General features: G+C 48.3%; 1 protein-coding gene and 3 non-coding genes across 4 annotated transcripts; 2 read left to right on the top strand and 2 right to left on the bottom strand.

The window, feature by feature from the left end:
• Positions 1 to 746: 746 nt before the first annotated feature.
• Positions 747 to 1,982, bottom strand: Arl4d (ADP ribosylation factor like GTPase 4D). Its single transcript, XM_051158723.1, has one exon. It carries the CDS (start codon positions 1,851 to 1,853, stop codon positions 1,248 to 1,250), a length of 606 nt encoding a protein of 201 aa, XP_051014680.1. The 5' UTR covers positions 1,854 to 1,982; the 3' UTR covers positions 747 to 1,247.
• Positions 1,983 to 10,428: 8,446 nt separating this feature from the next.
• Positions 10,429 to 10,619, bottom strand: LOC127200913 (U2 spliceosomal RNA). Its single transcript, XR_007832130.1, has one exon. It is a non-coding gene; the product is annotated as a U2 spliceosomal RNA (small nuclear RNA).
• A 3,141-nt stretch (positions 10,620 to 13,760) lies between these two features.
• On the top strand, positions 13,761 to 13,951 carry LOC127200912 (U2 spliceosomal RNA). Its single transcript, XR_007832129.1, has one exon. It is a non-coding gene; the product is annotated as a U2 spliceosomal RNA (small nuclear RNA).
• A 7,467-nt stretch (positions 13,952 to 21,418) lies between these two features.
• On the top strand, positions 21,419 to 21,609 carry LOC127200915 (U2 spliceosomal RNA). Its single transcript, XR_007832132.1, has one exon. It is a non-coding gene; the product is annotated as a U2 spliceosomal RNA (small nuclear RNA).
• The last annotated feature ends 4,325 nt before the right edge of the window (positions 21,610 to 25,934 follow it).

Raw genomic sequence — 25,934 nt, 5'->3', positions numbered from 1 at the left:
GGACCGGACCCGAGCACTAGAGAAGCAGGGATGAGGCCAGAGCGACCCTTCAAGGTCTTGGGTACAGACAGACCTAAGACTTTGTCCACAGGCCCCTTAACTAGATGAGGGCTTTAGGGTTTTCTTTTTCTTTTTTTTTTTTTGGTTTTTCGAGACAGGGTTTCTCTGTGTAGCCTTGGCCATCCTGGACTCACTTTGTAGACCAGGCTGGCCTCGAACTCACAGCGATCTGCCTGCCTCTGCCTCCCAAGTGCTGGGGTTAAAGGTGTGCGCCACCACGCCCGGCTTTTTTCAGTGGTTTTTTTTTTTCCGAGACAGGGTTTCTGTGTAGCTTTTGGCTGTCCTGGACTTGCTTTGTAGACCAGGCTGGCCTCGAACTCACAGTGATCCACCTGCCTCTGCCTCCCGAGTGCTGGGATTAAAGGCGTGCGCCACCATGCCCGGCTGGGTTTTCAATCACCTGCAGAATTTGTACCAGCCATCTCCCCCTCCCCCCCCTAAGTACACATTCTAATTTGTGAGTGCTTGGTGTTTTGTTCATCCAGGATAAGCATATCTCCCCTTCCTGTGCTCCATGCAAATAAATCCCAAACTCTCCATAGAGCTAGGTAAGTCAGCGGAGAGGAAGTTAGTTACCAGGTCAAAACAAGAGGTAGAACCATCAACTTTAATAACTTACAAGCAAATGCTTAAAAAAAAAAAAAAAAAAAAGGTAATACAGAGGAGATACAACACTTATTTAAAAAAAAAAAAAGGCTAAGGATCTGTGAACACGGAGGATCCTGGCACTTTCACAGACACTGAAGGGTTGTGACCAGAAGAGCAGCTGAGGAGCCCCCGCCCCCCTCAATTCTGGGGAGAGGGAAGATGGTCTCAGTTCATTCCCAAATGCATCCTCTGGACAACTTCCTACACACGCTTCCCCTGCAAAAGTAAAAATACGCATCCAAGTAAAACGCTAGGGAGGAAAAAAAAATGGAGAGCCAGGGTCGAGGTAGAGTCAGCGTTTACATTTGTCTCCAGTCTGGCAGGCCCTACCCTCTTACAGCTGAAGAGCAGTGAAGACACTTCATCTCCCCTCCCCCTACGTGGCACCGATTAACAGGACCCCCCCACGGTCGGTCCTTCAGTCCTTTGAGGCGGACAGGTCCAGCACCCAGACTGACTGGCTTGAGAGGTCACTGGTCCCCTGCCTGCCTATCGTGTGTACTGACCCCCTAGTAGGTAGGGGAGGGGCAGCCTCGGGGTCACCGTCTCTTCTTGCTTGCCCGAGGGGCCTTTTTTCTCTTCACGATCATCTCGTACAAACGCTCCAGTCCTGGCTGCAGGCCCAGCCCGTCCACCGCACTGCAGCCCTGCACGTGGGTGAGCGTGGCAGCTGCCAGCTCCCGGACGGCCAGCTTCTTCTCCACCTCAACCGCACTCAGCGCCCCCGGCTGGTCCTGCTTGTTGGCCAACACCAGCACCGGCACCCCCTGGTTGTCGGAGGCCTTACTGATTCGGTGTAACTCCACCTTGGCTTCCTCTAACCTCTCGGTTTCAGCGGAGTCCACCACGAACACCAGTCCATCTGTCCGGCGGGTGTAGGAGCGCCACAGCGGCCGTAGCTTCTCCTGACCCCCGACGTCCCATACTTGGAAAGTGATCCCACGGGACCCCCCTAAGGGCACTCGGATCTTCTCAGTGTTGAAGCCCTTGGTGGGGACGCTCTGGACAAACTCCTTGAACTTGAGACGGTACAAAAGAGACGTCTTCCCTGCTGAGTCCAGCCCAATGACCACAACGTGCAGGGCCTGGAAGTGGGGCAGAAAGGATGAGGCCGTGGGTGCCATTTCAGTCAAGTGGTTCCCCATGTTGAGCTAGGGTGCAGGGTAGACCTAAGGAGCAGGTCTGGGGCTCCAGTACAGGGGTAGGAGGAGCGGGGAGGCCTTGAAACTGCAGGCAGCAGCACCGGCTGGGTTATCTAAACAAGAAAAGGTCAAAAGTGGGGGGGGGGGGAACACACAGAGAGAGAGAAAGGTTTAGAATAAACACAAATTTGCAACTTTTGGATTTTTTCCCTAAGTCCGCAGCCCACTCCTCTAAATGTTCCTTTTGCTAAAACAGTTAAGGTGCCTCTTTTTTCCACATTAAAAAAAAATTGTGTAAGCCCCACACGGATTGTGCGTGTAAGGCAGGGCAACTTGCAAGAGTATGTGGCCCTCAGGGATCAAATAAGGTCTTTGGGCTTCAGGGTGGGCACTTTTAACCCCTGAGCCATCTCGCGTGCCTTCCTCCTTTCCCTTTCCTTCCTTTCTTTCTCTCTCTCTTTCTTTTTTTTTAAGTACCTACAGGTGCAGCAGGCGTTCTCCTGCCCTAGGGGCCCTGAGGTGCTAGGATCCTTCAGGGTGCGGATCCTGCGGTAAGATCGTTGTCCTGCGCCTCTCTCTGAGCTTTAGTGAATGCAGACGCTGGGATCTTCATTCCCTAGAGAATTCTCTCGCCCGCAAGAGGCGGTCGGGCAGTGTGCCCCAAATAAGAGCCCCGGTGCCGGTCGGCTCCCACACGCCCTCCGCATTACCCACACCGTTAGCATGCCCCGGCTGCCGCTGTGACCGCCATCCCCCTGCCTTTCTCCAGTTGTCCACACCAGCTCCCCCAAACCCCGCAAGTCGGCGTCTCTACACCGCCCTTTACCTTCAGTCAGCCACGCTCCGCGCCAGCTACGTCCTCGACATCTGGTCCGCAGGACGCGTTTCAGCTCCAGCGGACTTTGCTACGCCGCAGCTCAGGTTCTGTATTAAAAACCCTCCTGTGACGTCATATGACGCGGGCCAACCAATCATCGGCCCCCAGGCGGAGCAGCCCCATCTTGGGGAGGGAACGCTCGCTCTATCCGGAACCGCTTTATTTAACCTTTTTCTACTTTATTCCAGTATTTGGAATGGAGCCTGGAATTCATCAGGGCTGGGAGGTGAGAAGGACCAAAGGAACAGGCGTGGCCGCGTCTGACGAGAGCATGGAAAGAAATGTCTAATAATGACACCACCCCACCATACCTTTTCCCGCAGACACAGCAGCCGCCCACCAATAGTCTCCCTCCACCTAAGGGTCTGCTCCAAGAGATGCTGACAAGTTTTCGCTATCTTTCCTCATCCAGTCGTACCCATTTAAGTAGCTTTCTTCGTCCAGTTTTCAAAACAGCGTTTACCTGGAACCCCATACAGATGATTCATAGTAACTAAGCCGGTTACCGAGGCAGGTCTCAAGTAGTCCAGATTGGCCTTCAACTAATTTTGTAACCAAGGACGACTTTGAACTCCGCATCCTCCCACCTCCCGCTCCCACGTGTTGGGGTTGCAGGCACATGTCTTTTTTTGGGGGGGGGATTAATATTTTTATTTTATACAAAACGAGTAAAAAAATAAAAATTTAAGTAAAAAAATAAAATTAAATTTAAAAAGCGAGTGCTTTGCCTGTTTGTATGTGTGCACTATGGCTGGTCCCACAATGGCCAGAAGAGGGCGTCAGATCCCCCGGAACTGGAGTTAACAGGCATTCACGAGATGCAGAACTTGTGTGATTGGAACCGAATTTAGGACCTTTGCAAGACCAGCAAGTCAGCATAACCACTGAGCCATCTCTCTAGCCACGGTTTTTGTTGTTGGTTGTCTTTCGATACAGGGTCTCTCTGTGTAGCCCTGGCTGTCTTGGAACACGCTCTGTAGACCAGGCTGGCCTTGAACTCACAGAGACCCACCTGCCTCTGCCTCTGCCTCCTAAGTGCTGGGATTAAAGGCATGTGCCGCCACCCCACCTGGCTCTAGCTGCTATTTTTATTGTTGATTTTAAGATTTTATTTTTATTTATTCTGTATGTGTATGTGTTAATATATGGAAATGTTTGGAAGGTGTCAGATCTCCTGGAGCTGGAATTACTGGTAGTAGTGACTGCCTGACGTGGGTGGATGGCAACTGAACCGGGAATCCTCTGGAAGCGCAGTTAAATGCGCTTAACCACTGAGCCATTGCTTCAACCACTGGGGTGGGGGTGGGGGCGTGTTTTTGTTGTTGGGGTTTTTTTTGTTGTTGTTGTTTTTTTTTGTTTTTTTCGAGACAGGGTTTCTCTGTGTACCCTTGGCTGTCCTGGACTCACTTTGTAGACCAGGCTGGCTTCGAACTCACAGTGATCCGCCTGCCTCTGCCTCCGGAGTGCTGGGATTAAAGGCGTGCGCCACCACACCCGGCTCTTTTTTTTTTTTTTTTTTTTTAGGGGCTTTCAATATATCCCTAGATGCCCTGGAACTCACTATATAGAGCAGGCTGGACTCAAAGAGATCCACCTGCCTCTGCCTTGCTAAGACTGAAGGCATGGGCCATTGTACTCAGGTGCTTTGTTTTGGTTTTGTTTATTGGTTGGTTGGTTGGTTTTTTGAAACAGGGTCTCTCTGTGTTAGCCTTGGCTGTCCTGGACTCACTTTGTAGACCAGGCTGGCCTTGAACTCATATCGATCCGCCTGCCTCTGCCTCCCGAGTGCTGGGAGTAAAGGTGTGTGCAACCACCTCACGCTTGAATTTTGTTTAGGTTTTTTGTTTTTGTTTTTTGAGAAGAGATCTCATGATGTAGCCCAGCCTCTGGCAATCTCTGTACCTCAGTTTCCTTCATGCTGTGTCTGTATCGCTAAGGTATCATGTGCTATACATCTCATGAGGAAGCCATAAGGCCAGGCAGCCTTAGTGGAAATTCCTCCATCGCAGCTGCTCACACCAACAGCAGAGCCCCAAGGGCTTCCCTGACTAAAATAGAGACAGATGGGTCTCTGTAACTTCGAGGACAGCCTAGCCTACAGAGTCATGCCAGGATAGCCAAGGCTACACAGAGAAACCCTGTCTCGAAAAGCAAACAAACAAAATAAAAACAACTACAACAAAGAAGATAAAATTCAGTTGGGCTTAGAAGCGCACATCTTCAGTACCATTTCTTCTAATGGCACGCCTTTAATCCCAGCACTCGGGAGGCAGAGGCAGGCAGATCACTGTGAGTTCAAGGCCAGCCTGGTCTACAAAGCGAGTCCAGGACAGCCAAGCCTACACAGAGAAACCCTGGAAAGAAAGAAACATAGCCTGTAATCCCAGGAACTCCGGAGACTGAGGCAAGAGGATGGTAAACTCAGAACTTCTCCATGCTATATAATGAGTTCAAATCCAGCACGGGCACCTTAACATGATCCTATTCCAAAAATACAGATGAACCAGGCATGACGGTGCGGTGCAGTGATAGAGCCTTTGCCTAGCACACACTGACCTTGAGTTCTTCCCCAAAGAGATAAAGCTCTTGCTGACCTCAAACTGAGCCCCAATTCTAGGGCAACAGACTCCTTAAGCCTTGAAGTCTTACTGTCATGAGTGACAGGCAGTGGCAGTTCAGGAAAAACACATATATTGAGTTTTTACAAATCCTTCAAGTGTGGACATGTAGGATTTCAGATGAGGGAAAAGAACATGCCAGCTAGAAACTTCTGGAAATGTTTCTAGAAATGCAGGAGACTTGGGTGGGGGTGAGGGTGGGGGTGGGGGCATCATCCTTAGCAGCTGCAGTTCCGGCTGCCCTGAAGGGGAGGAGAAGTCACAAAGGGCAATGTGACCAAAAGGACAACAGGATTACCTGTAGCAAAAGCTGTGTAAAGAGGATTGGAAAGGGGGAGGAGAAGTCATTACCGGCATGCAACGGTCCAGCCCTTTCCTGCCCCCCCCCCCCCCCCCCCCCCGTCCCTCCTGCGAGTGCTGATAAAGAAGCTGCCACATGTTTTAACACCAGCATGCCTTGGTCACCTTTCTGTCCCCTCCTTACCACAAAAGCAGCCACTTGCCTTGCCTGACAGTTCAGGAAAAGCCTCCAAAGGCCTAGAGAGCTTCAGAAATCAGTCTAGGTCAGGGACTTTGGGGGGAAAAAATTTTTTTTTGGTGATTTGTTTTGTTTTGTTTTGTTTTTCGAGACAAGGTGTCTCTGTGTCAGCTTTGGCTGTCCTGGAGTCGTTTTTGTAGACCAGGCTGGCCTCAAACTCACAGTGATCTACTTGCCTCTGCCTCCTGAGTGCTGGGATTAAAGGCGTGTGCTACCATACCCTGCGGGGGGAGATATATATATATATATATGTTTTTTTGTTTTTTGGTTTTTTTTACCTCCCTGAAATGAGGATGATGGGACAGAGTAAAATGGTAGCTAGGTCCCAGAGGCTGAGGTGAGCATGGTAAAGCTGCGGGGAGGAGAAGCACAGGGCAGGCCGAGGGCACAGGGAACGCTGCCCCACAGGAGGAGCCTCCAGCCTAACAGCTTTCTCTTTGGTTCTTTGAGACAGGGTTTCTCTGTGTCCTGAAACTCACTCTGTAGACCAGGCTGGCTTCGGAGATCCCCCTGCCTCTACACAATTTTCTTTTTAAATATCCATAGCTGAATCACGCACAGTGGTACAGCCCTGTGAACCCAGCACTGGGAAGTACATTCCAGGATAGCCCAGTCTAGCTGGTGAACTTCAAGACAGGCAACGCTCCATACTCAAAAGACTCTTTCAAAACACAAAAATAAAAAAGTTGTACATGGTGGTCCACACCTCAAATCTCAGCACTTGAGAGAGGGAGGCAGGAGGATCAGTTGTTTAACTAAAGTCATTTTCTGCTACCTAGTGAGTCTGAGGTCAACCTGGGCTACAGAAGAGCCTGTGTCAAAGCACACAAACAAGCACTAATAACATAATAATAAGAGGAAGGGATGGAGAGAGAAGAGAGACTTCAAAGCAGGAGAGAGAGGGGAGTTAGGCAGTGAGAAGAGATGGTTTGTCAACTAGCTCTAAGACGTTAAATGTAATCACCAGCACTTGGGAGGCAGAGGCAAGGTGGATCTCTGTGAGTTTGAGGCCAGCCGGGTCTACAGAGCAAGTTCCAGGACAGCCAGGGCTGTTACACAGAGAAACCCTGTCTCAAAAAACCAAAAGCCAAAAATAAAAATAAATAAATAATAAATAAAAACAAACAAACAAAATATAATATATCAGGATCAGGAGTATGTTTTGTCTAAAAAAATTTTTTTTTTGGCCAGGCGTGATGGTGCACACCTTCAATCTTTGCTCTTGGGAGGTGGAGGCAGGTGGATCACTGTGAGTTCGAGCTCAACCTGGTCTACAAAAGTGAGCCCAGGACAGCCAAGGCTATACAGAAAAACCCTGTCTCAAAAAAAAAAAAAGAACAAACAAACAAACAAACAGACAAATCTGAAGCACAGAACAGCTATATGACTTAGCCAAGGTCACCCACCTCCTTAGGAATTGTACAAACAACCCTGGTTTGGAACAAAGGTTACTAGAGCTGTGAAACTGAAAATACACCAAGTTGTCATGTGCCAGCCATCTTTTCAACAAGCCCTTCCACATGGGATTCACACCCAAGACGGAAATTGTCACCTATCGGATGAAGGAAATGGAACTGACACCCTCACCCCAACAACCTTTATCTTTCATGTTTGCAGGGAAGGTGTGGACGGACAAATGAGGAGGAGGAGGAGGTGAGGTCTGGATTTTTTTCTGTTTTTTTGGAGGGGTTGTTTGCTTTTGTTTGAGGGTGCTGGCATTGCTGGCGGGGGGGGGGGGGGGGGAACCTTTTACAGAAGGGGCGTTTGAAACAATGTTTAAGTGACTGGAGTTGGATAAGCGTCCCAGGCAGGAGGACAGATGAGCTGGGAGTCACTGCTTCCTTTTCTGGCTTCCCACGTCCGGCCGTCTGCTCAGCGCTTTGAACCCTAGAAGGCGGGGAGCTTGCTCTTCTTATCCAAAGCTACACGGAGCTGAGCGCTGTGTCTGGCATCCCCTATGCCAGAAAGTCAGCCAGATGGAGTGATTAAATCCATGGAGGAACATGCCTGGTGACATAGCCATGTCTGATGACGGAGCCACACCTTTTTCCTTTGTGTATGATGTTACCAGTCTCGGGTGTCCTTGAGCCCTCAGGGGCTCCTGTTAGTAAGGGACTGGCCAAGACTCGACTTGAAATTCTGCTGTCTCACAGGATCAGGCGTTCGAAATCATCTTTAGCTACAGACTAGGTTCGAAGACAGCCTGGGCCACATGAGATTCTGCCTAAAATATTGAGGGGCGGGAAACAACATGGCTTAGCCAGTAAAGGTCCTGGCCCCACAGGCCTGACAACCTAAGTTCCATCCGTAAAATCCACACAAAGGTCAAAGGAGAGAACAGGCTCCACAAAGTTGTCTTGTGACCTTCATACTGGTGAATACATAGACACTCACACATCATTAGGTGCACACATAACAAGCAGCAGCCAGGCGTGGTGGCGCACGCCTCTAATCCCAGCACCAGCAGAGGCCAGCCTGGTCTACAGAGTGAGTCCAGGACAGCCAACGCTACACAGAGAAACCCTGTCTCAAAAACTCAAAAACAAAAACAAAAACAAAACAAAAAAGAAACAAAATTAAGTAAGTAGGGCCAGAGAGTTGGCTCACTGGTTAGAAGCACCCATACGTTGGCTTGCAACTGTCTGAAACTCCAGTTCCAGGAAATCTGATGCTGTCTTCGGACCTCCTTGGGCATCAGGCACACAGAAGGTGCATAGACACAACACTTATATACACACGACATTGTGTATACTATTTGTGATATACATAATGACTTAAATAGTAAGACATATATTCAAACAAAACACTTATACACATAAGCAGATTGTTTTTGTTTTGTTTTTTTGAGACAGGGTTTCTCCGTGTAGCCCTGGCTGTCTTGGACTCCCTTTGTAGACCAGCTGGCCTTGAACTCACAGAAATCCACCTGCCTCTGCCTCCCAAGTGCTGGAATTGAAGGCGTGAGTCACTGAGCCCAATGACTGGTGCCCTCGGAGGCCAGAAGATAGTATCTGATCCTTGGAATTGGAGTTACAGATGTTTGCAAGCTGCATTGTGGGTGCTGGGAATTGAACTTGGATCCTCTAGAAGGGCAGCCAGTGCTCTTAACTGTTAAGCCATCCCTCCAGCCCCATGTATAGACTTTTTTGGGGGAGAAAAATGGAGGTCAGGATAATATCTAATACAACCTCAACATCCAAGTCCTGGCATGCTAAAAACCCTGGTCTTCAGAGTAAGTACGTGTCCACACCCTCACTAGCACACTGGATTGGACAAGCTACTTCTCTTTGAGACTCTCACTCCTCGGTATGTAATGAGAACTTTCAGTGATTACAGGCCCCCCTCCTCCTCATTATAGGCCATGCTCCAAAGCAAGGGAGAGTGAGAGGATGGGTGGAGCTCACCCTGGAAATGACTGAACACATCTCAGCTGGGTGGTGTCTTCTTTTGAGACAGGGTCTCTGAGGTCCAGCTGACCCAGAACCTGACATCCCTCTCCTTCTACCTCCTGGGTGCTGAGATTACAGACTATGGTGCCATCCCTGTGTGGGGGCATCTTTTTTTTGTTGTTGTTGTTTGTTTGTTTGTTTTTGGAGACAGGGTTTCTCTATGTAGCCTTGGCTGTCCTGGACTGGCTGTGTAGATCCAGCTGGTTTCGAACTCACAAAGATCCACCCCGAGTGAGGGGATTAAAGGCGTGCGCCACCACACCGGGCTCCCCACAGCATCTTAACCAAGTACAGATGAGCAGATGAGCTCTGGGGAGGAAGGGAAGCCTAGGAGCTTATCAACTATGGTTGCCCATTATAGGGTTGGAAATGAGTACATGCTGCCCCCTGGTGGACGTATTTGTCACTGCTTGATTTTCATAAGAGTCAAGGCTACACAAACTGATTAAAAACAAAAAACAACAAAAGTGAAAATAGTTGGGGGGGGGTCCCTTTTATTCACAAAGCTTTCTTTCTGACAATATTTGTACTCGCCTCATTTTTCTTTCTTTTTTTGAGGTTTAAAGGAACAGAGCGTACTGATGCACACCTTTAGACCTAGCATTAAAGAGAGTTGGAGGCCAACCCTGGTCCGCAAAGCAAATTCCGGGTCAGGGCTACACATACAGTTTGGCCTCAGAAACGAAAAATACATTAGCTGCATAAATTCTGACGACCAGACTGGTTTCAAACCGCCAAGCTTGCGTGTGTTTTGTAGCTCTGAGTTGGCTGAAATCTAAAGAAAAACAAAACAAAACAACAAAACAAAACAACACAAACAAACAAGGAAACAAAAAATACATTGGTCTCTAACTACCTTTCTAGGCTGGGATTAAATGGTTTCTCAGCACTCGGGACAGAGAAAAAGCCGGTGGCTGAATCTAAGACTAAATGTGCTCTACAAAGTGATCCATAACAACCAAACACACAGAGGGCCCTGTATTTTGAGAAATAAGAGAAATAAACATATAGGTTTCAGGCCCAATAAAACACATACCAAAGCTTACAGAGTTTATGAAAGCTTAATAAGTCTATTGTTAAACCGCATTGTTCCCCGAGGGGGTGCACCGTTCCTGGAGGTACTGCAATACCAGGTCGATGCGTGGAGTGGACGGAGCAAGCTCCTATTCCAACTCCTACTTCCAAAAATCCATTTAATATATTGTCCTCGGATAGAGGACGTATCAGATATTAAACTGATAAGAACAGATACTACACTTGATCTTAGCCAAAAGGCCGAGAAGCGATAACCCGACGCTCGCACACGCCGGCACCAAGGACGAGCGCGTCCACATTTACAATCACGGTCACAAGCTCTCAAAAGCCACGAACGCGCGTCCGACGCCGACTCTCCGGCCTTAGCCTTCCCACCGCTTTCACGCCGGAGAAAGCCTGTGAGAACAACCGGGCCGAGAATATGTTTGTTGCTCTTTTCGTTCCCAGAGTTCCGTGGAGACCCGGCCACGTGCTCATTTGCATGCTCCGCCCAGCGATCCTCTGGTCTCTGAGCTGCAGAGGGCTGATGAATGCATCTGCAGGCGCCCGCTGCTCTGCCAGGTTCTTCTTCACGGTCTTTCAGACACAGTATTGACAGCGCCCACCGCAAGACCCTACCCCAGCCCCACCACTGCCCCTCTTTGATCTAGTCCATTCGGCATAGCGTCTAGCCCTGAGCGGAGATCCGGACCGCGGGAAGGGGACCTGTGCCCTCCCTGAGTGTGGCCCCGGGGAAGACACGTTCTGATCTGCTCAAGGATCAGACCGAGCCTAGGGAGGTGGGACCTTTTGATTTCATTAAGCTCCTTTGCTAGAACTACCGCTCTGGGAGGTGTGTCCTCCCCGCGCCCCACTTCGTTCCTTCCTTTCCTCGTTCCTCTTGTTTTCACAGGGAGTCTCCGGCCTAGGAAGCCCTGACTGACCTGCAGGTTTCGGTGATCCTCACCTGCGTTCCTTCTAAAAGTAGAATCAGCCTCTGGGCGGTGGTGGCGCACGACTCCAGGGTAGGTAGAGGCAGACGGATCTCTGTGGTTTTAAGGCCAGCCTGGTCTACAAAGCAAGTCCAAGACAGTCAGGGCTGTTACACAGAGAAACCCTGTCTCAAAACAAATAAATAAGGGGCTGGAGAGATGACTCAGAGGTTAAGAGAACTGACTGCTCTTCCAGAGGTCATGAGTTCAATTCCCAGCAGCCAAATGGTGGCTCACAACCATCGACTGTGATCTGCTACCCTCTTCTGGTCTGCAGGTGTGCATGCAGACAGAGCACTGTATACATAATAAATAAATAAATATTTTAAAAAATAATAAATAAACAAAGTCGAATAAAATGTGCTGTAGTGGAGCACGTCTTTAATCCCACCCCTGGGGAGACAGAGACAGGTGGATCTCCTGAGTTCCAAGCTGATCTGATCCACAGAGTGAGTTCTTTTGTTTGGTTGGTTTTGTGTTTTGAGACAGGGTTTCTCTGTGTAGCCTTGGCTGTCCTGGACTTGCTTTGTAGACGAGGCTGGACTCGAACTCACAGCGATCTGCCTGCCTCTGCCTCCCAAGTGCTGGGATTAAAGGCGTGCGTCACCACGCCCGGCTCTTATTTTATTTTTTTAAGATTTATTTATTTTATGTACATAAGTAAGTACACTGTCTTCATGCACTCCAGAAGAAGGCATCAGATCCTATTACAGATGGTTGTGAGCCACCATGTGGTTGCTGGGGATTGAACTCAGTACCTCTGGAAGAGCAGCCAGTGCTCTTAACCACTGAGCCATCTCTCCAGCCTTAATTTTTTTTTTTTTTAAGGTTTTTTGAGACAGGGTTTCTCTGTATAACAGCCCTGGCTGTTTTGAAACTCTCTCTGTAGACTAGGCTGGCCTTGAACTCACAGCGTTCCTCCTGCCTCTGCCTCCTGAGTGCTGGGAGGCATGGGCCACCAGACCCAGTTTACCTGAATTCTTTCCATCAAGCTGAACACAGTGTGGACACAGCTTTAATCTCAGTGCTTAGGAGACAGACACAGGCAGAACTCTGAATTTAAGGCCAGCCTTGTCTGGGCAGGAAGATCCAGGCCAGACAGAACTACATATTAAGACCCTGCCTCTCTTCAGGCAGCCTGGCTTCCCTGAGGTCCGGAGCAGGAACTTTGTATGCACTCACCGACCTTGCTTCTCTATAAACAGCAGAGAAGAAGACAGAGGCCAGGGGCTGTTGCTTTTTAAACCACCACAGCAGCTATGTAGGAACAGACATTGAGTTAGCTAATAAAAGGTTTCATTCATCCCATCTAATAGCTCCTGTTTGAGGCTTTGACACCAACAGCAAATAAGATGGAGCAGCCACCCACCAAAGTAATAACCCCCTTGACAAAGCAATATACACAGCTCTATGGATCATAGCCATTAACAAGTTTCTTCGACAGTGTGAATACCACCTCTTAAATCTACATACTTTGCACATTACTGTGGATTCCTTATGTAAGGGAGCCTTGGCAAAGGCTCAGAACACACCCAGACACAAAATCCTAGCCCAAGGCCAGGTGGAGGTGGCACACGTCTTTGGTCCAAGCAGATCGCTGTGAGTTCGAGGCCAGCCTGGCTTACAGTGTGAGTTCAGGACAGCCAAGGCTACATAGAGAAACCCCTGTCTCGAAAAACAAAAACAAAAAAAGGCTCTTGGCCCAAATAGAAAGGTCGAGAAAAAGGGGCTGGAGAGATGCCTCAGAGGTTAAGAGCACTGTTTGTTCTTCTAAAGGTCCTGAGTTCTATTCCCGCTCTTGGCCCAAATAAAAAGGTCGAGAAAAAGGGGCTGGAGAGATGTCTCAGAGGTTAAGAGCACTGTTTGTTCTTCTAAAGGTCCTGAGTTCTATTCCCAGCAGCCACACGGTGCCTCACAACCATCTATAATGAGATCTAGTGTCCTCTTCCAGCATGCGGGCAGAATATTGTATAAATAATAAATCTTAAAAAAAAATGTAGAGAAAGAGAAAAAAAGGAGAGAAAGTGGAAGAAATGTAAAGCGAGGACCTCCCGCAGTTCTCAATCCTGCATCTGAAGTTTTGTGAAGAACCTGGCAGATCTACAGGTCTGTGGATCAGTGGCTGAAGGAGCCTTCCAAGTTCTTGCATCCAGGGGGCGCTGTCTGAGCCTCTGCTGTGTGATGGGCGGAGCATGCAAATGAGGGCGCGGCCGCGTCTCCACGGAACTATGGGAGCGAAAAGAGAAACAAAAACTTCTCGGACCTCTTGATTTCACAGGCTTTCCCCGGCATACGGGTGATGGATACGCTAAGGCAGGAGAGTCCACGTCCGGCGCGTGTTTGCCGGCGCGTGAGTACTCGTGACCGTGAGTTGAATGGGAGTGCGTTGGCTCCTGGTGCGGCCGTGTGGCGTCGCTGGGTTATCGCTTCTCGGCCTTTTGGCTAAGATCAAGTGTAGTATCTGTTCTTATCAGTTTAATATCTGATACGTCCTCTATCCGAGGACAATATATTAAATGGATTTTTGGAAGTAGGAGTTGGAATAGGAGCTTGCTCCGTCCACTCCACGCATCGACCTGGTATTGCAGTACCTCCAGGAACGGTGCACCCCCTCGGGGGACTCACGATCCTGGTCTAAAAGAAAGTGAAGTTCTCTGTTTCTTTACTGGCCGTGGGGTAACTTACTACGCTTGTACTTCTCACTGGGTTTCTTACCATTTGATTTCTAGTTCTCGCCTTTTCATCTGTCTTGAGACTGGGCATATTTTCCTCGAGACAGATTGCTTTGAGTGCTAGCAACGCTTACTTAATAGGTGTCTGTTATTCCTTTTACCTAAGTGACTGACTAGCCCCTCAGCCCGTTCAGTTCTCCTTGGAGGCCAAGTCCTTCCTCTCTTTCTCACTAGGCCTTTTTTCAGTATAGGGATTTATCCTGAGTTCAAACCTTCTCCCTGAAGGTGTGTGCCACAGCTTTTTGAAAATTATATTTTATTAATTTATTCATATTACATCGCAATTATTATCCCCTCCCTTGTATCCTCCCGTTCCTTCCCCCCTCCCACTTTCCCCTACTCCTCTTTCCTGTGGCTGTGACTGAGGGGGACCTCCTCCCCCGTATATGCTCACAGACTATCAAGTCTCTTCTTGGTACACCGCTTTGTTTTGAAGTTTAAATCTTACTGTGTTATGAAAACTATAAATCAAAGTTGGAAATCCAAATATTAAGGGCTGGTGGTTGTTTTGGTCATTGCCTGGTCTTGCTTATAGAAGACAAAAGGTCATAAGGGTAAGTGCTGTCTCTGCTCAAGACACAATGTAACTTTGTTCTTTGCCCCTGACTACAGGCTGCACTGGAGTCCCGGGGGTAAGGGATCGATCAGTATCAGTTCAGGACCCCAAAGGCCTAGTTCTCAGCCCAAAGGAGATTTATTCGCCCCAGAGGGACACAGGGCAGGAATAAGAGAAACGCAGGACATACAGGACAAGGGGGAAGGGGAACAAAGGAGAGGTGGGCAGGGACAGTCCCTCTGGATAAAGGAGAGACATGGCCCAATAGCAATTGTCAGCTTCTAGAGGCACAAGGAGAAACCCTGGCGTTAGGATGAGGTGTTTTAATTTTAATTGGTATGTTAACTGAGTGAGCGGAAGTGGGCTTTTGATCGCTGGACTTCAATACTATGACATCTGGACCTTGGGAGTCAAGCTCAGGAGGAGGAAGTGGACAAATAAGGGAAGAGACCTTGATGGCTAGCTTTAGGAATGTAACCCCATGGTTTTTAAGGAGGCAGAGGGAATCCGGGAGAAGGGCACTGCCTGCCAGAGAACCTTCACAGGGCGTAGCTCGGGCACCAGTGTCTGACTGAACAAAACCCTCTTGTTACCATGTCTTCATGGTCAGGCTGGTGAATCTCTGAGCGACCCCAGACCCATACAGCTTTCATGAGTGCACACAAGCCGTGTGCTGCTAAAGTTTGAGTTTTCCGAGCTCCCGTGAGTAACCCGTTTCCTTTCATCAGTAAGAAACCCGATAAACACACTGGTTCTCTAGTGGAGTGGTGGGATCCTTTCTTTTGTTAGTGGTCAGTGCCTTTTCAAGGGGGTGAAAGAGACTTCTGTTCACACCTCCCTGGAAAATGCCACACACCACTCTCCACTCTGGTTTCATGTCCAGCTTTATCCCTTCTTCCTGCAGTCCCTGGGATGATTCTTGGTGCCATCCCTGGAGTGTGTGAACTGGAGCTTTCTGCTTTTTCAGGCTCCTCCTTGGATTTGACCCTGGCCCACAGGAGCACTGAGCTGTGTGGTGGCTCTGGCCTGTAATCCTAGCATTAACGAGGCTGAGACAGGAAGGTTCCAGTAGATTCCAGTCTAGCCTGGGCTACCCTGTGAGACAGTCTCAAAACATCAAAATCTAACAGCCAAGGAAAGAGATACCTAACAAATAAGTAGATAAACTGGAATCCAGGGGTCCAAGCATCCCTTGACCTGGTCAGAGCTTGCATAACCAGGAAACTGTGTTGTGGCCACTGGGACCATTGCCACCTGATTGTTGATCTCACCTCTGTAACGAAGGCTCCTAAGGCCTGGTGTGGTGGGGCATGCCTTTAATCCCAGCACTCCGGAGGCAGAGGCAGTTGGATCGTTGTGAGTTTGAGGCCAGCCTGGTCTACAAAGCAAGTCCAACATAGCCAAGGCTAACAGAGAGAGACCCTGTCTTGAAACATCCCCCTCCCCAAAAAAAGGTCATTTAAAAAATAATATACATAAGCCGGGCGTGGTGGCGCACGCCTTTAATCCCAGCACTCGGGAGGCAGAGGCAGGCGGATCACTGTGAGTTCGAGGCCAGCCTGGTCTACAAAGTGAGTCCAGGACAGCCAAGGCTACACAGAGAGACCCTGTCTTGAAAAAAAAAAAAAAAAAAAAAAAAAAAAAAAAATAATATACATGCCAGGAGTGGTGGCACATACCTTTAATCCCAGCACTCAGGAGGCAGAGGCAGGCGGATCTCTGTGAGCCAAGGCTACACAGAGAAACGCTGCCTCGAAAAACCAAAAAAAAAAAAAAAGCCGGGCGAGGTGTCGCATGCCTTTGATCCCAGCACTTGGGAGGCAGAGGCAGGCTGATCATTGTGAGTTCGAGGCCAGCGTGGTCTACAAAGGGAGTCCAGGACAGCCAAAGCTAACACAAAGAGACCCTGTCTTGAAAAACCAAAAAAAAAAGAAAAAGAAAAAAAAAATAATAATGATAATAAATAAATAAACAAATAAATAATTTTTAAAAGGTTAAACAAACTGAGAACAGTATTCGTGGCTGTCCTGGACTCACTTTGTAGACCAGGCTGGCCTTGAACTCACAGCAATCTGCCTCTGCCTCCCGAGTGCTGGTATTAAAGACAAGCGCCACCACACCTGGCTAAACTTATTTTTTTTTTGTTGTTTTTAAGGTTTATTTATTTATTATTAAGTATACAGTGCTCTGCCTGCATATACACCTGCACGCCAGAAGAAGGCATCAGATCACATCATAGAAGGTTATGAGCCACCATGTGGTTGCTGGGAATTGAACTCAGGACATTTGGAAGAGCAGACTGTGGTCTTAACCTCTGAACCATCTCTCCAGCCCCTAAACTTACACTTTCTTTCTTTCTATTTTCTTTCCTTTTTTTTTTTTTTTTTCTTGCTTTTTTCTTTTTTCTTTTTCCAGACAAGGTCTCTCTGTGTAGCCTTGGCTGTTCAGGACTCACTTGTAGCCCAGGCTGGCCTTGAACTCACAGTGATCCACCTGCCTCTGCCTCCCGAGTGCTGGGATTAAAGGTGTGCGCCACCAGTGCCCTGCTTATTCTTGCCCTTCATATACTGTGTCACTTTGTGGTGCTGGGTTTTGTCATATTTCTTGTAGAAGGTCTAAGAGGGTCAAAGGAATGCTTACCAGGTTGGTAGGAGTACTGGCAGCACAATCAGCTATTTTGTTTTTTTAAAGACAAGGTCTCACTGTGTAGACCTGGCTAGCCTGGAACTTGCTATGTACCCCAGGCTGGCCTGGAATTCAGAGAGATCTGCCTGTCATGGCCTCCTGAGTACTGAGATTAAAGGTTTGCGCCAACTTGTCTTCTATATTTTTCGTGTTGGACAAAAAGAGAGTAAGAAAACGGTCTTTTTGAGAGTTCTAGGATAGCTAAGGCTGTTACACAGAGAAACCCAGTCTTAAAAAAAAAAAAAAAAAAGCAAACCAGGCATGGTGGCACACACCTTCAATCCCAGCAATCTGGGAGGCAGAGGCAGATGAATCCCTGTCAATTGAAGGGCAGCCTGGTCTACAAAGGGAGTCCAGGACAGCCAAGGCTACACAGAGAAACCCTGTCTCAAACAAACAACAAAACAAAAAACAAAACAAAACAAAAAACAAAAACCAAAAAAAAAAACCAAAACCAAAAAAAAACAAAAAAAAAAAAAAAAAAAAAAAAAAAAAAAAAACCAAAACCAAAACCAAAAAAAAAAAAAGGAAAAAGAAAAAAAAGACTGAGAAAAACCAGTCTTTTTATTTTTTTTGTTTTGTTTTGGTTTTTTGGTTTTTTGCTTTCCAGACAGGGTTTCTGTGTGTAGCCTTGGCTGCCCTGGAATCGCTTTGTAGACCAGGCTGGCCTCGAACTCAGAGCGATCGGCCTGCCTTTGCCTCCCTAGTGCTGGGATGAAAGGCGTGTGCCACCATACCTGGCTCGAAAAACCAGTCTTTTTAGTCTTCTGTTCCCCATCTAGAAGGACAACTTGATGTTTTGGATGGCATGGCTGAAGGGTGTCACTGTGGCTAGCTAGGATCATTTCTTTGGTTTTTCAAACAGGGTCTATGTAATCCTTGCTGTCCTGGAACTTGCTTTCTACATGAGGCTGGTAGACCTCGACCAGCGTGGTTTCACATACTTTTAGGTGCGCGCATTATTCTCCGGTTTCCTTATTTATGTGTGTGTGTAATTTGGTCAAGAGGATTTTTACTGAAGGCGGGGTGTCATGGGACAGGCCATTAATTGTAGCACAGACAGAGCCAGTAGGATCTCTGTGAATTCCAGACCAGCCTGGTCTACATAGCAAGCTCCAGCCAGCCACTGCTGCACAGTGAGATCCTGTCAGAGGGAATGCAGGCGAAGCTCTCCTTAGGTGTCTTGCATTTGCAGATGCTGCTGTTCTAGTGACCTGGCCCGCAGGTCAGTCACCAGGAGTACCTGGAAGGGGGAGAGGGAATGGATGGGACAAGAGATTCGAGAAATAAAGACAAGACGGGATCCCAACCAAGTCTGCGTTTACTGTGCGGCAGAGCAACAGTATACACAGCCTGCAGAAGGAGGGGTTCCGCAAAAACATCGGGTACATCTAAACAGGATATAGGGGAAGAACACCACATGTGACCAGTGGAAAGGTACGCTCAGTACAAACTCTGAGTGCACGGCCTTAAGCGATCTTGAGAAGGACGGCACGCCCGCGCAGGGCTCCCTACATTCTGACATTCACCAAGTTGTCCGGTTGGTGATGCCTGTGAGCGCTGCCACTTTGCTCTCTACATGAAAGTCCTATGTCTCCCAATCAGACACTTGCAGGGACGTACACACCCCACTTCTCAAGAGCACCCTGTTTAAAGAGCTTCCGTCAGTCCTCCTCACAGCACCTGTCCCAAGCCCACATCCAAAGCCACTCCTGACAGAGTCTCACTAAGGCATCCAAAAACCAAAATGGCTTCACTGCAAGTGGGTCCTTGACAGTCTCTGGCTATGTCTCTGGCTACAAGTAAACAAGTTGTCAGAGGTTCCCAGAAGGGCACAGTGCCTCACGGGTGTGATTCCAAGGCACTTCAGAAGCTGAGGCAGGAGGATCCCAAGTTCAAGGCCTGGGCACTAGGCAAGGCATCATCGCTAAATATTTTTAAAGGGCTGAAGAGCCAGGCCCGGTGGCACACGCCTGTAATCCCAGCACTTGGGGAGGCAGAATCAGGCGGATCCCAGTGAGTTTTGAGTTTGAAGCCAGCCTGGTCTACAAAGCCAGTCCAGGACAGCCAAGAGAAACCCTCCGTCTTGGATCAAAACAGCTGAAGGTTCTTCACGGTAGAGCACTTGCCTAGACTGTGCAAGGCCTTGCCTTCAATCCCTACTACCACTAACAGGAAAAAAAAAAAAAAAGAACTGTCCCCACTTCTGCAGGCAGTTCTCAGCCCAGCACGGTGCCTGCAACAGCTTTTAGCTGTCATTTGCCCATAGCTGTCTGACACCTGGCTCTAGCATCTGACTCACAAGCTGATCTCAGAACAGGGCACAAGCCTCTCTGAAAATCGGAGACTCTCCAATCCATCATATGGCACCTGTGTCCTTGAGGAGCTTTCGCCAGAACTCTTGGCGGTGCCCTCCCTCTACTTCTCCGTCTCTAGACCCATAGCTCCCATGTTGGCAAGTTTGGGCGGCTCTGCTATCGCAGTACACCCTGAATCTCACCACCTCTTACCCACTACACGGCTACCCACAGGATCCAAGCCTGGTCACCCCCACATATACCTGTCCATCCTGGGGCTAGTCTGAGTGTTCCAATGAGGCCCTACTTGGCCAGCTAGCCTCCCCTGAAGCCCCATCCTTCCCTTACTCTTTCACTTTCTTCAGGGAGGCTGGCCCGTTTAGGCCCTGGATCTAGTTCCCTGGCTCACAAGCCCTCTTGGGCGCTGATTCCTTTCTGGGCTGGAGAGATGGCCGGGGTGTTGAGAGTAGTGTGTGACCTCGTCAGGGGAGATGTGAACAAAGCTCTTCTTCACCCTAGAAAAGGCCCTACTGACACACTAACAAGAGGATTCCACCCGAGTCTAGTTTGGTGAGCCAGTGAGTTTACTGGGGTTCCTTAGAGCAACATAGGTACTTATAAGAACACGGATGAAGCTGGGCATGGTGGGGCACACCTTTAACCCCAGCACTCGGAAGGCAGGCATTCTCTGTGAGGTCTAGGCCTGCGTGGTCCTCAAAGAGAGTCCAGGACAACAAGGCTACACAGAGAAACCCTGTCTCAAAAAACCAAAACCAACCAAACAAACAAAAACAACAAAAAACAAAACATGGATAACAACAACAACAAACATGGCTGACTCAAAGGCAGCTGCATCGCCAAAAAGCCCAGGGCATGGCACCTGCTTTCTTGGAACTCAGATGCAGCTGGGCTCGCATGGGGCGTCTCCTCTGCCCTGTAATTGTTACTCATTACTGTTACAATGTAGGCTGAGGGAAGGGGGTCATGTGAATCCTGTGTGTCTCCGAAGCTTTTACTTCCTGAGCCTTGTGTTTTGATGGCTCAGAGGTTAAGAGCACTGTCTGCTCTTCCAAAGGTCCTGAGTTCAAATCCCAGCAACCACATGTTTGTTCCCAACCATCTTCTGTTCTGCAGTTCTACGTACTCTATAAATAATAAATAAATCTTTAAAAAAAAGTATTTTTTAAAGACTTACGTGAATGAATGTTTTCCTGCGTTCATATATGTGAGCCACGTGAGTGCCTCTTGGTTCCCCTGGAGCTGAGGTTACAGAGGGTTGTGAGCCTCCATGTAGGTGCTTGGGAATCCAACCTGGGTCCTTTCCCAACCTACATAATGAGATGGCCCTGCCTCACAACAAAAAAAATAGTGAGATATATCTAAAGCTTGAAATCGAAAGGCCCCTTTGCTCAAGGACCTCTTGTGTTGGTGTAGTCAATTATTTGTCTGATAGCTCGCGAAGAACCTTGCAGGACCACGGAGAGATTTCAGTGCTTCCGTCAGCGCTCAGGTTGTGCCATACGGTGCAGAGGCTTAGGAAGCTGCCGGTGCTGGGGCATCCGGCGCGCTTGGGCGGGGCACGCAAATGAGCACGTGGCCGGGTGTCCACGGAACTCTGGGAACGAAAAGAGCAACAAACATATTCTCGGCCCGGTTGTTCTCACAGGCTTTCTCCGGCGTGAAAGCGGTGGGAAGGCTAAGGCCGGAGAGTCGGCGTCGGACGCGCGTTCGTGGCTTTTGAGAGCTTGTGACCGTGATTGTAAATGTGGACGCGCTCGTCCTTGGTGCCGGCGTGTGCGAGCGTCGGGTTATCGCTTCTCGGCCTTTTGGCTAAGATCAAGTGTAGTATCTGTTCTTATCAGTTTAATATCTGATACGTCCTCTATCCGAGGACAATATATTAAATGGATTTTTGGAAGTAGGAGTTGGAATAGGAGCTTGCTCCGTCCACTCCACGCATCGACGTGGTATTGCAGTACCTCCAGGAACGGTGCACCCACTCGGGGAACAATGCGGTTTAAAAAAAGAATCTGCGTTTTCACACGTTTTAGCTGAGAGGTAGAGGAAAAAAACCGAGCAGAGAAGGAAAACCCTATAACGTAAATAGCAAGGTTTCGTGCTGAGCAACCCAGTCTCGGGAAAATAAAGAACAGGAGTTGAGTTATGGGGTGGAAGTGGTTGGTTGGTTTTGTTTTGCTTTCAGTGGTTATGGGTCACGTTCGATCTATCGAGACCCCACCCACATTACAGCGTGTGTTACCGCACCCAGCTTGGACACTGTACTGTCCGGCTTTAAAAGTCGCTCCTTCACGTAAACTCACTTAGGATGCTAAGGAAGTTTTGGGAGGTTGGGCTCCGCCCCTCACTTGGCTGGCCCCGCCCCGTGTGTACCAAGGAGTTGAAGTGCGCGGTAGGGTTTGCGCAGGCGCAGTGGCTTTACCATGGCGGAACTGATCTTCTTAGTAGCTCCCACCCAGAGTGACTAAGTTTTGTTGGTGTGGGAGCTGGGCGCCGGCTACGTGACCGAGACCACCCATCGTGGGGAACAGCTCCCAAAGCTGGGACCCTGGAGCATACCATGCACCTGCAGGCAACTCACCAGGTTAAAGAATGAACTCCGCAGAGATCTAAACATCTTTCAGGCAGCTGTTCTTAAACAGAGTCAAGAGTCCTCCTCTTGAGAAGCTTGTTGAAAGCTCGGCTTCGCTTTGTCTTTTGTTTACTCTAGCAGGGAGGGGTGGGTGGGGGCCTAGCGAATCTGGTCAGTTTCAGGGACTTCCTGAATCTCTTTTGAGGTGTTCGCCATCCTGCTTAAGGAGCTTCCCACAAGAGTAATGTTTTAATCTTGCAGGAAACTTATAAAACAGTGGTGTATTTGTATAATCCTAGCACTGGGGAGGTAGAGGCAGAAAAATTGTGAATTTGGGGGGCCAGTCTAGGCAACACAGAAAGCTTTCAGGATTGGGGAGTTTAAGTCTACGAAAGGAAATGTCTTTAAAGGGGTGGGGCAGTGACTGAATATTCATTTGAGATTTTTATGGGTCTGGGGTGGTTCAGAAATTCACCAGTCTGACCACAAATATAGTTGAACAAAGAAGAGGCTTTTATTCAGATAATGGCACCAGGGCTACACCTGGGATTCAGGATTCCCAAATGTAGCACCAAGCCACATAAACCAAGTCAGGGGTTTATAAAGGCAAAGAACATAAAAGTCACATACATCCTGTTTTGAAACAGATGTTTCCCAGGTGTCCAGATGGGCTTTTGGGTTTTTGGTTGGTTTTCCCAGACAGTGTTTCTCTATGTCGCCCTGGCTGTCTTGGACTTGCTTTGTAGACCAAGCTGAACTTGAACTCACAGAGATCCAACTGTCTCTGCCTCCCAGGTACTGGGATTAAAGGTACTTGCCAACACACCCAGTTTTTAATTTTTAATTTTTAATTTATTTATGTATTTATTTGGTTTTTGTTTGTTGGTTGGTTGGTTTTTGGTTTTTCCAGACAGAGTTTCTCTGTATAGCCTAGGCTGTCCTGGACTCCCTTTGTAGAGCAGGCTGACCTCAAACTCACGATATCTGCCCACCTCTGCTTCCCAAGTGCTGGGATTAAAGGCCTGCGCCACCATGCCCAGCTTTGTTGGTTGTTTCTTTTGTTGTTTTTCCCGAGACAGAGTCTCTCTGTGTAGCCTTGGCCATCCTGGACTCGCTTTGTAGACCAGGCTGGCCTCTAACTCACAGCGATCCGCCTGCCTCTGCCTCCCGAGTGCTGCGATTAAAGTCGTGGGCCACCACACCCGGCTCTGTTGGTTGTTTCTTAAGACAGAGTTTCTCTATGTAGCCCTTTCTGTCCTAGAACTAGCTCCGTCATAGACCAGGCTGCCTCAAACTCAGAGATTCCCCCTGCCTCTCAAGTGCTAGGACTAAAGGCGTAGGTCACCACCATCTGGCACTAAAACAACCCTGAACAGCCGTTAACACTTGGAAGTCCAATTTTTCTTTATGGTTCTTATGGTTCTCTTTGAGTACAGTAATATTAAACCTTTTTTTGTTTTGTTTTGTTTTTTTGTTTTGTTTTGTTTTTCGAGACAGGGTTTTTCTCTGTGTAGCCTTGGCTGTCCTGGAACTCACTTTGTAGACAAGGCTGACCTTCAACTCACAGTGATCCTCCTGCTTCTGCCTCTCAAGTGCTGGGATTACAGGTCTGCGCCACCACACTTGGCTTTTTGAGACAGGGTTTCTATGTGTAGCTCTGGCTGGCTGTCCTGGAACTCACTTTGTAGACCAGGCTGGCCTTGAACTTGAAGAGATCCACCTGTTTCTGCCTCCCAAGTGCTGGGATTAAAGGTGTGAGCCACCATCACCCGGCATGTAAGCTATTTTTGTTTACCAATCAACTTTAAATAGGTAGAGCAAAGGTTACACATCAAGACCAGGTGGACATGCGACTGTGCTTGTCACAGCAGCTTCAGAACACGTATCACCAGACCAACCCCCAATGCTTCTGTAAACACTATGGCATGCATGGGGCAAGCAGACAAACCAAAACCCAAAACAACGCTGCTTTCTAAAAAGTTGTGCAAGTCTGTGTCCAGGGGCCAGAAGACGGCATCAGAGTAGATCTAGAGGTAGTTGTGAGCCAGCTGACCACTCTGGTCATTCAGACATAGCAGGAAATGGTTTTTTTTTTCTTTTTAAAGATTTATTTATTTATTATGAATACAGTACTCTGCCTACATGTACACCTGAATGCCAGAAGAGGGCACCAGATCTCACTATAGATGGTTATGAGCCACCATGTGGTTGCTGGGAATTGAACTCAGGACCTCTAGGAAGAACAGTCAGTGCTCATAATCTCTGAGCCATCTCTCCAGATCCCAGCAGGAACTGTTCTTAACCATGGCACCATCTTTCCAGCACTGCCTAGCAAACCCCCATGCCCCAACACACACACATTTTTTGGAAACAGGTTCTCTTGGGGCCTCATGATGACTAATGTTATTATGTTGATAGCTAACTTTATGTTTTAAAGTTTACAATTACTGCCAAGCGTGGTGGTGCACGCCTTTAATCCCAGCACTGGGGAGGCAGAGACAGGTGGATCTCTGTGAGTTCTGGTCTACAAAATAAGTTACAGGACAGCAAGAGCTACACGCGAGAAACCCTGTCTCGAAACACACACAACACACAAAGCTGGGTGTGGTGGCACACGCCTTTAATCCCAGCACTTGGGAGGCAGAGGTATGCAGATTACTGTGAGTTCCAGGCCAGCCTGTTCTACAAGAGAAACTTTGTCTCAAAAACAAAACAAAACACAAAAAGACAACTGTTAGGGTCCTGGTGATCTGCTGAAGAAAGACCGCAGGACACTGTAAAAGCAAAGTGCTTTTACTCTAGCATGCTAGTATCACCTTGCTCCTCTAGAGGGAGGTTCCAGAAATGAACACCCAGGTTCAATTGGAGTAGATGGGGCCAGCTGTGTGCGTGTGTGCATGTGTGCGTGTGTGTGTGTGTGTTTGTTTGTTTGTTTGAAACAAGGTTTCTCGGTGTAGCCTTGGCTGTCCTAGACTTGCTTTTTGTAGACCAGGCTGGCCTCAAACTCACAGTGATCCACCTGCCTCTGCCTCCTGAGTGCTGGGATTAAAAGCGTGGGCCACTGTGTTCTTTATCAAGGCCATGAAGTAATAAAACCGTAGTAGCTAGTTGTTTTGTTCTATAAGGTGATTAGCTGCCCATGAGCTGTCCATAACTTGTGGTTTTTCCAGAAATTGTTAGAAGCTTTACCTAGTTAGGTAGAGTGAAAACCTGAAGGAAGCCGGGCAGTGGTGGCGAGGCAGGAGGATCGCTGTGAGTTCGAGGCCAGCATGGTCTACAAAGTGAGTCCAGGACAGCCAAGGCTACACAGAGAAATCCTGTCTCAAAAAACCAAAAAGAAAGAAAGAAAGAAAGAAAGAAAAAAAAAGAAAGAAAGAAAAAGAAAAGAAAACCTGAAGGAAGCTTGTCATGGAATTGGTCTTGTCAAGCAAGCTGTGGTCTATGTGGGGTCTGTGGTCTCTGGGGGAGGGTCCCTTCGACTAGAACAACAACAAAGCCTTGCTTTGCTTAAGATGACCTTCTGGTTGTAGGTAGACAAGATGTAACTTTGTGTTCTTTGCCTCTATAAACCCGACTGCTATGGTGGGAGCTGCATTTAGGTGATCCTGGCACCAGTAACTGAATAAAGCCTTTTCTTCAATAAAATTTATGGTCAGACTGGTCAGTCTCTGAACTACTCCAGACCCATGCAGCCTAGACTGGACTCCCAGTTCTTTCTTTCCTCTTTCAGAAGTAG

This window comes from Acomys russatus, chromosome 16 (assembly GCF_903995435.1).
Source record: "Acomys russatus chromosome 16, mAcoRus1.1, whole genome shotgun sequence".
NCBI classification, from domain to species: Eukaryota; Metazoa; Chordata; class Mammalia; order Rodentia; family Muridae; genus Acomys; species Acomys russatus.
This window is presented reverse-complemented; position numbering and strand designations above follow the sequence as displayed.

Coding starts and splice junctions, on each gene's coding strand:
- Arl4d (XM_051158723.1), bottom strand. CDS start 1,853: ATGGGGAACCACTTGACTGAAATGGCACCCACGGCCTCATCCTTTCTG.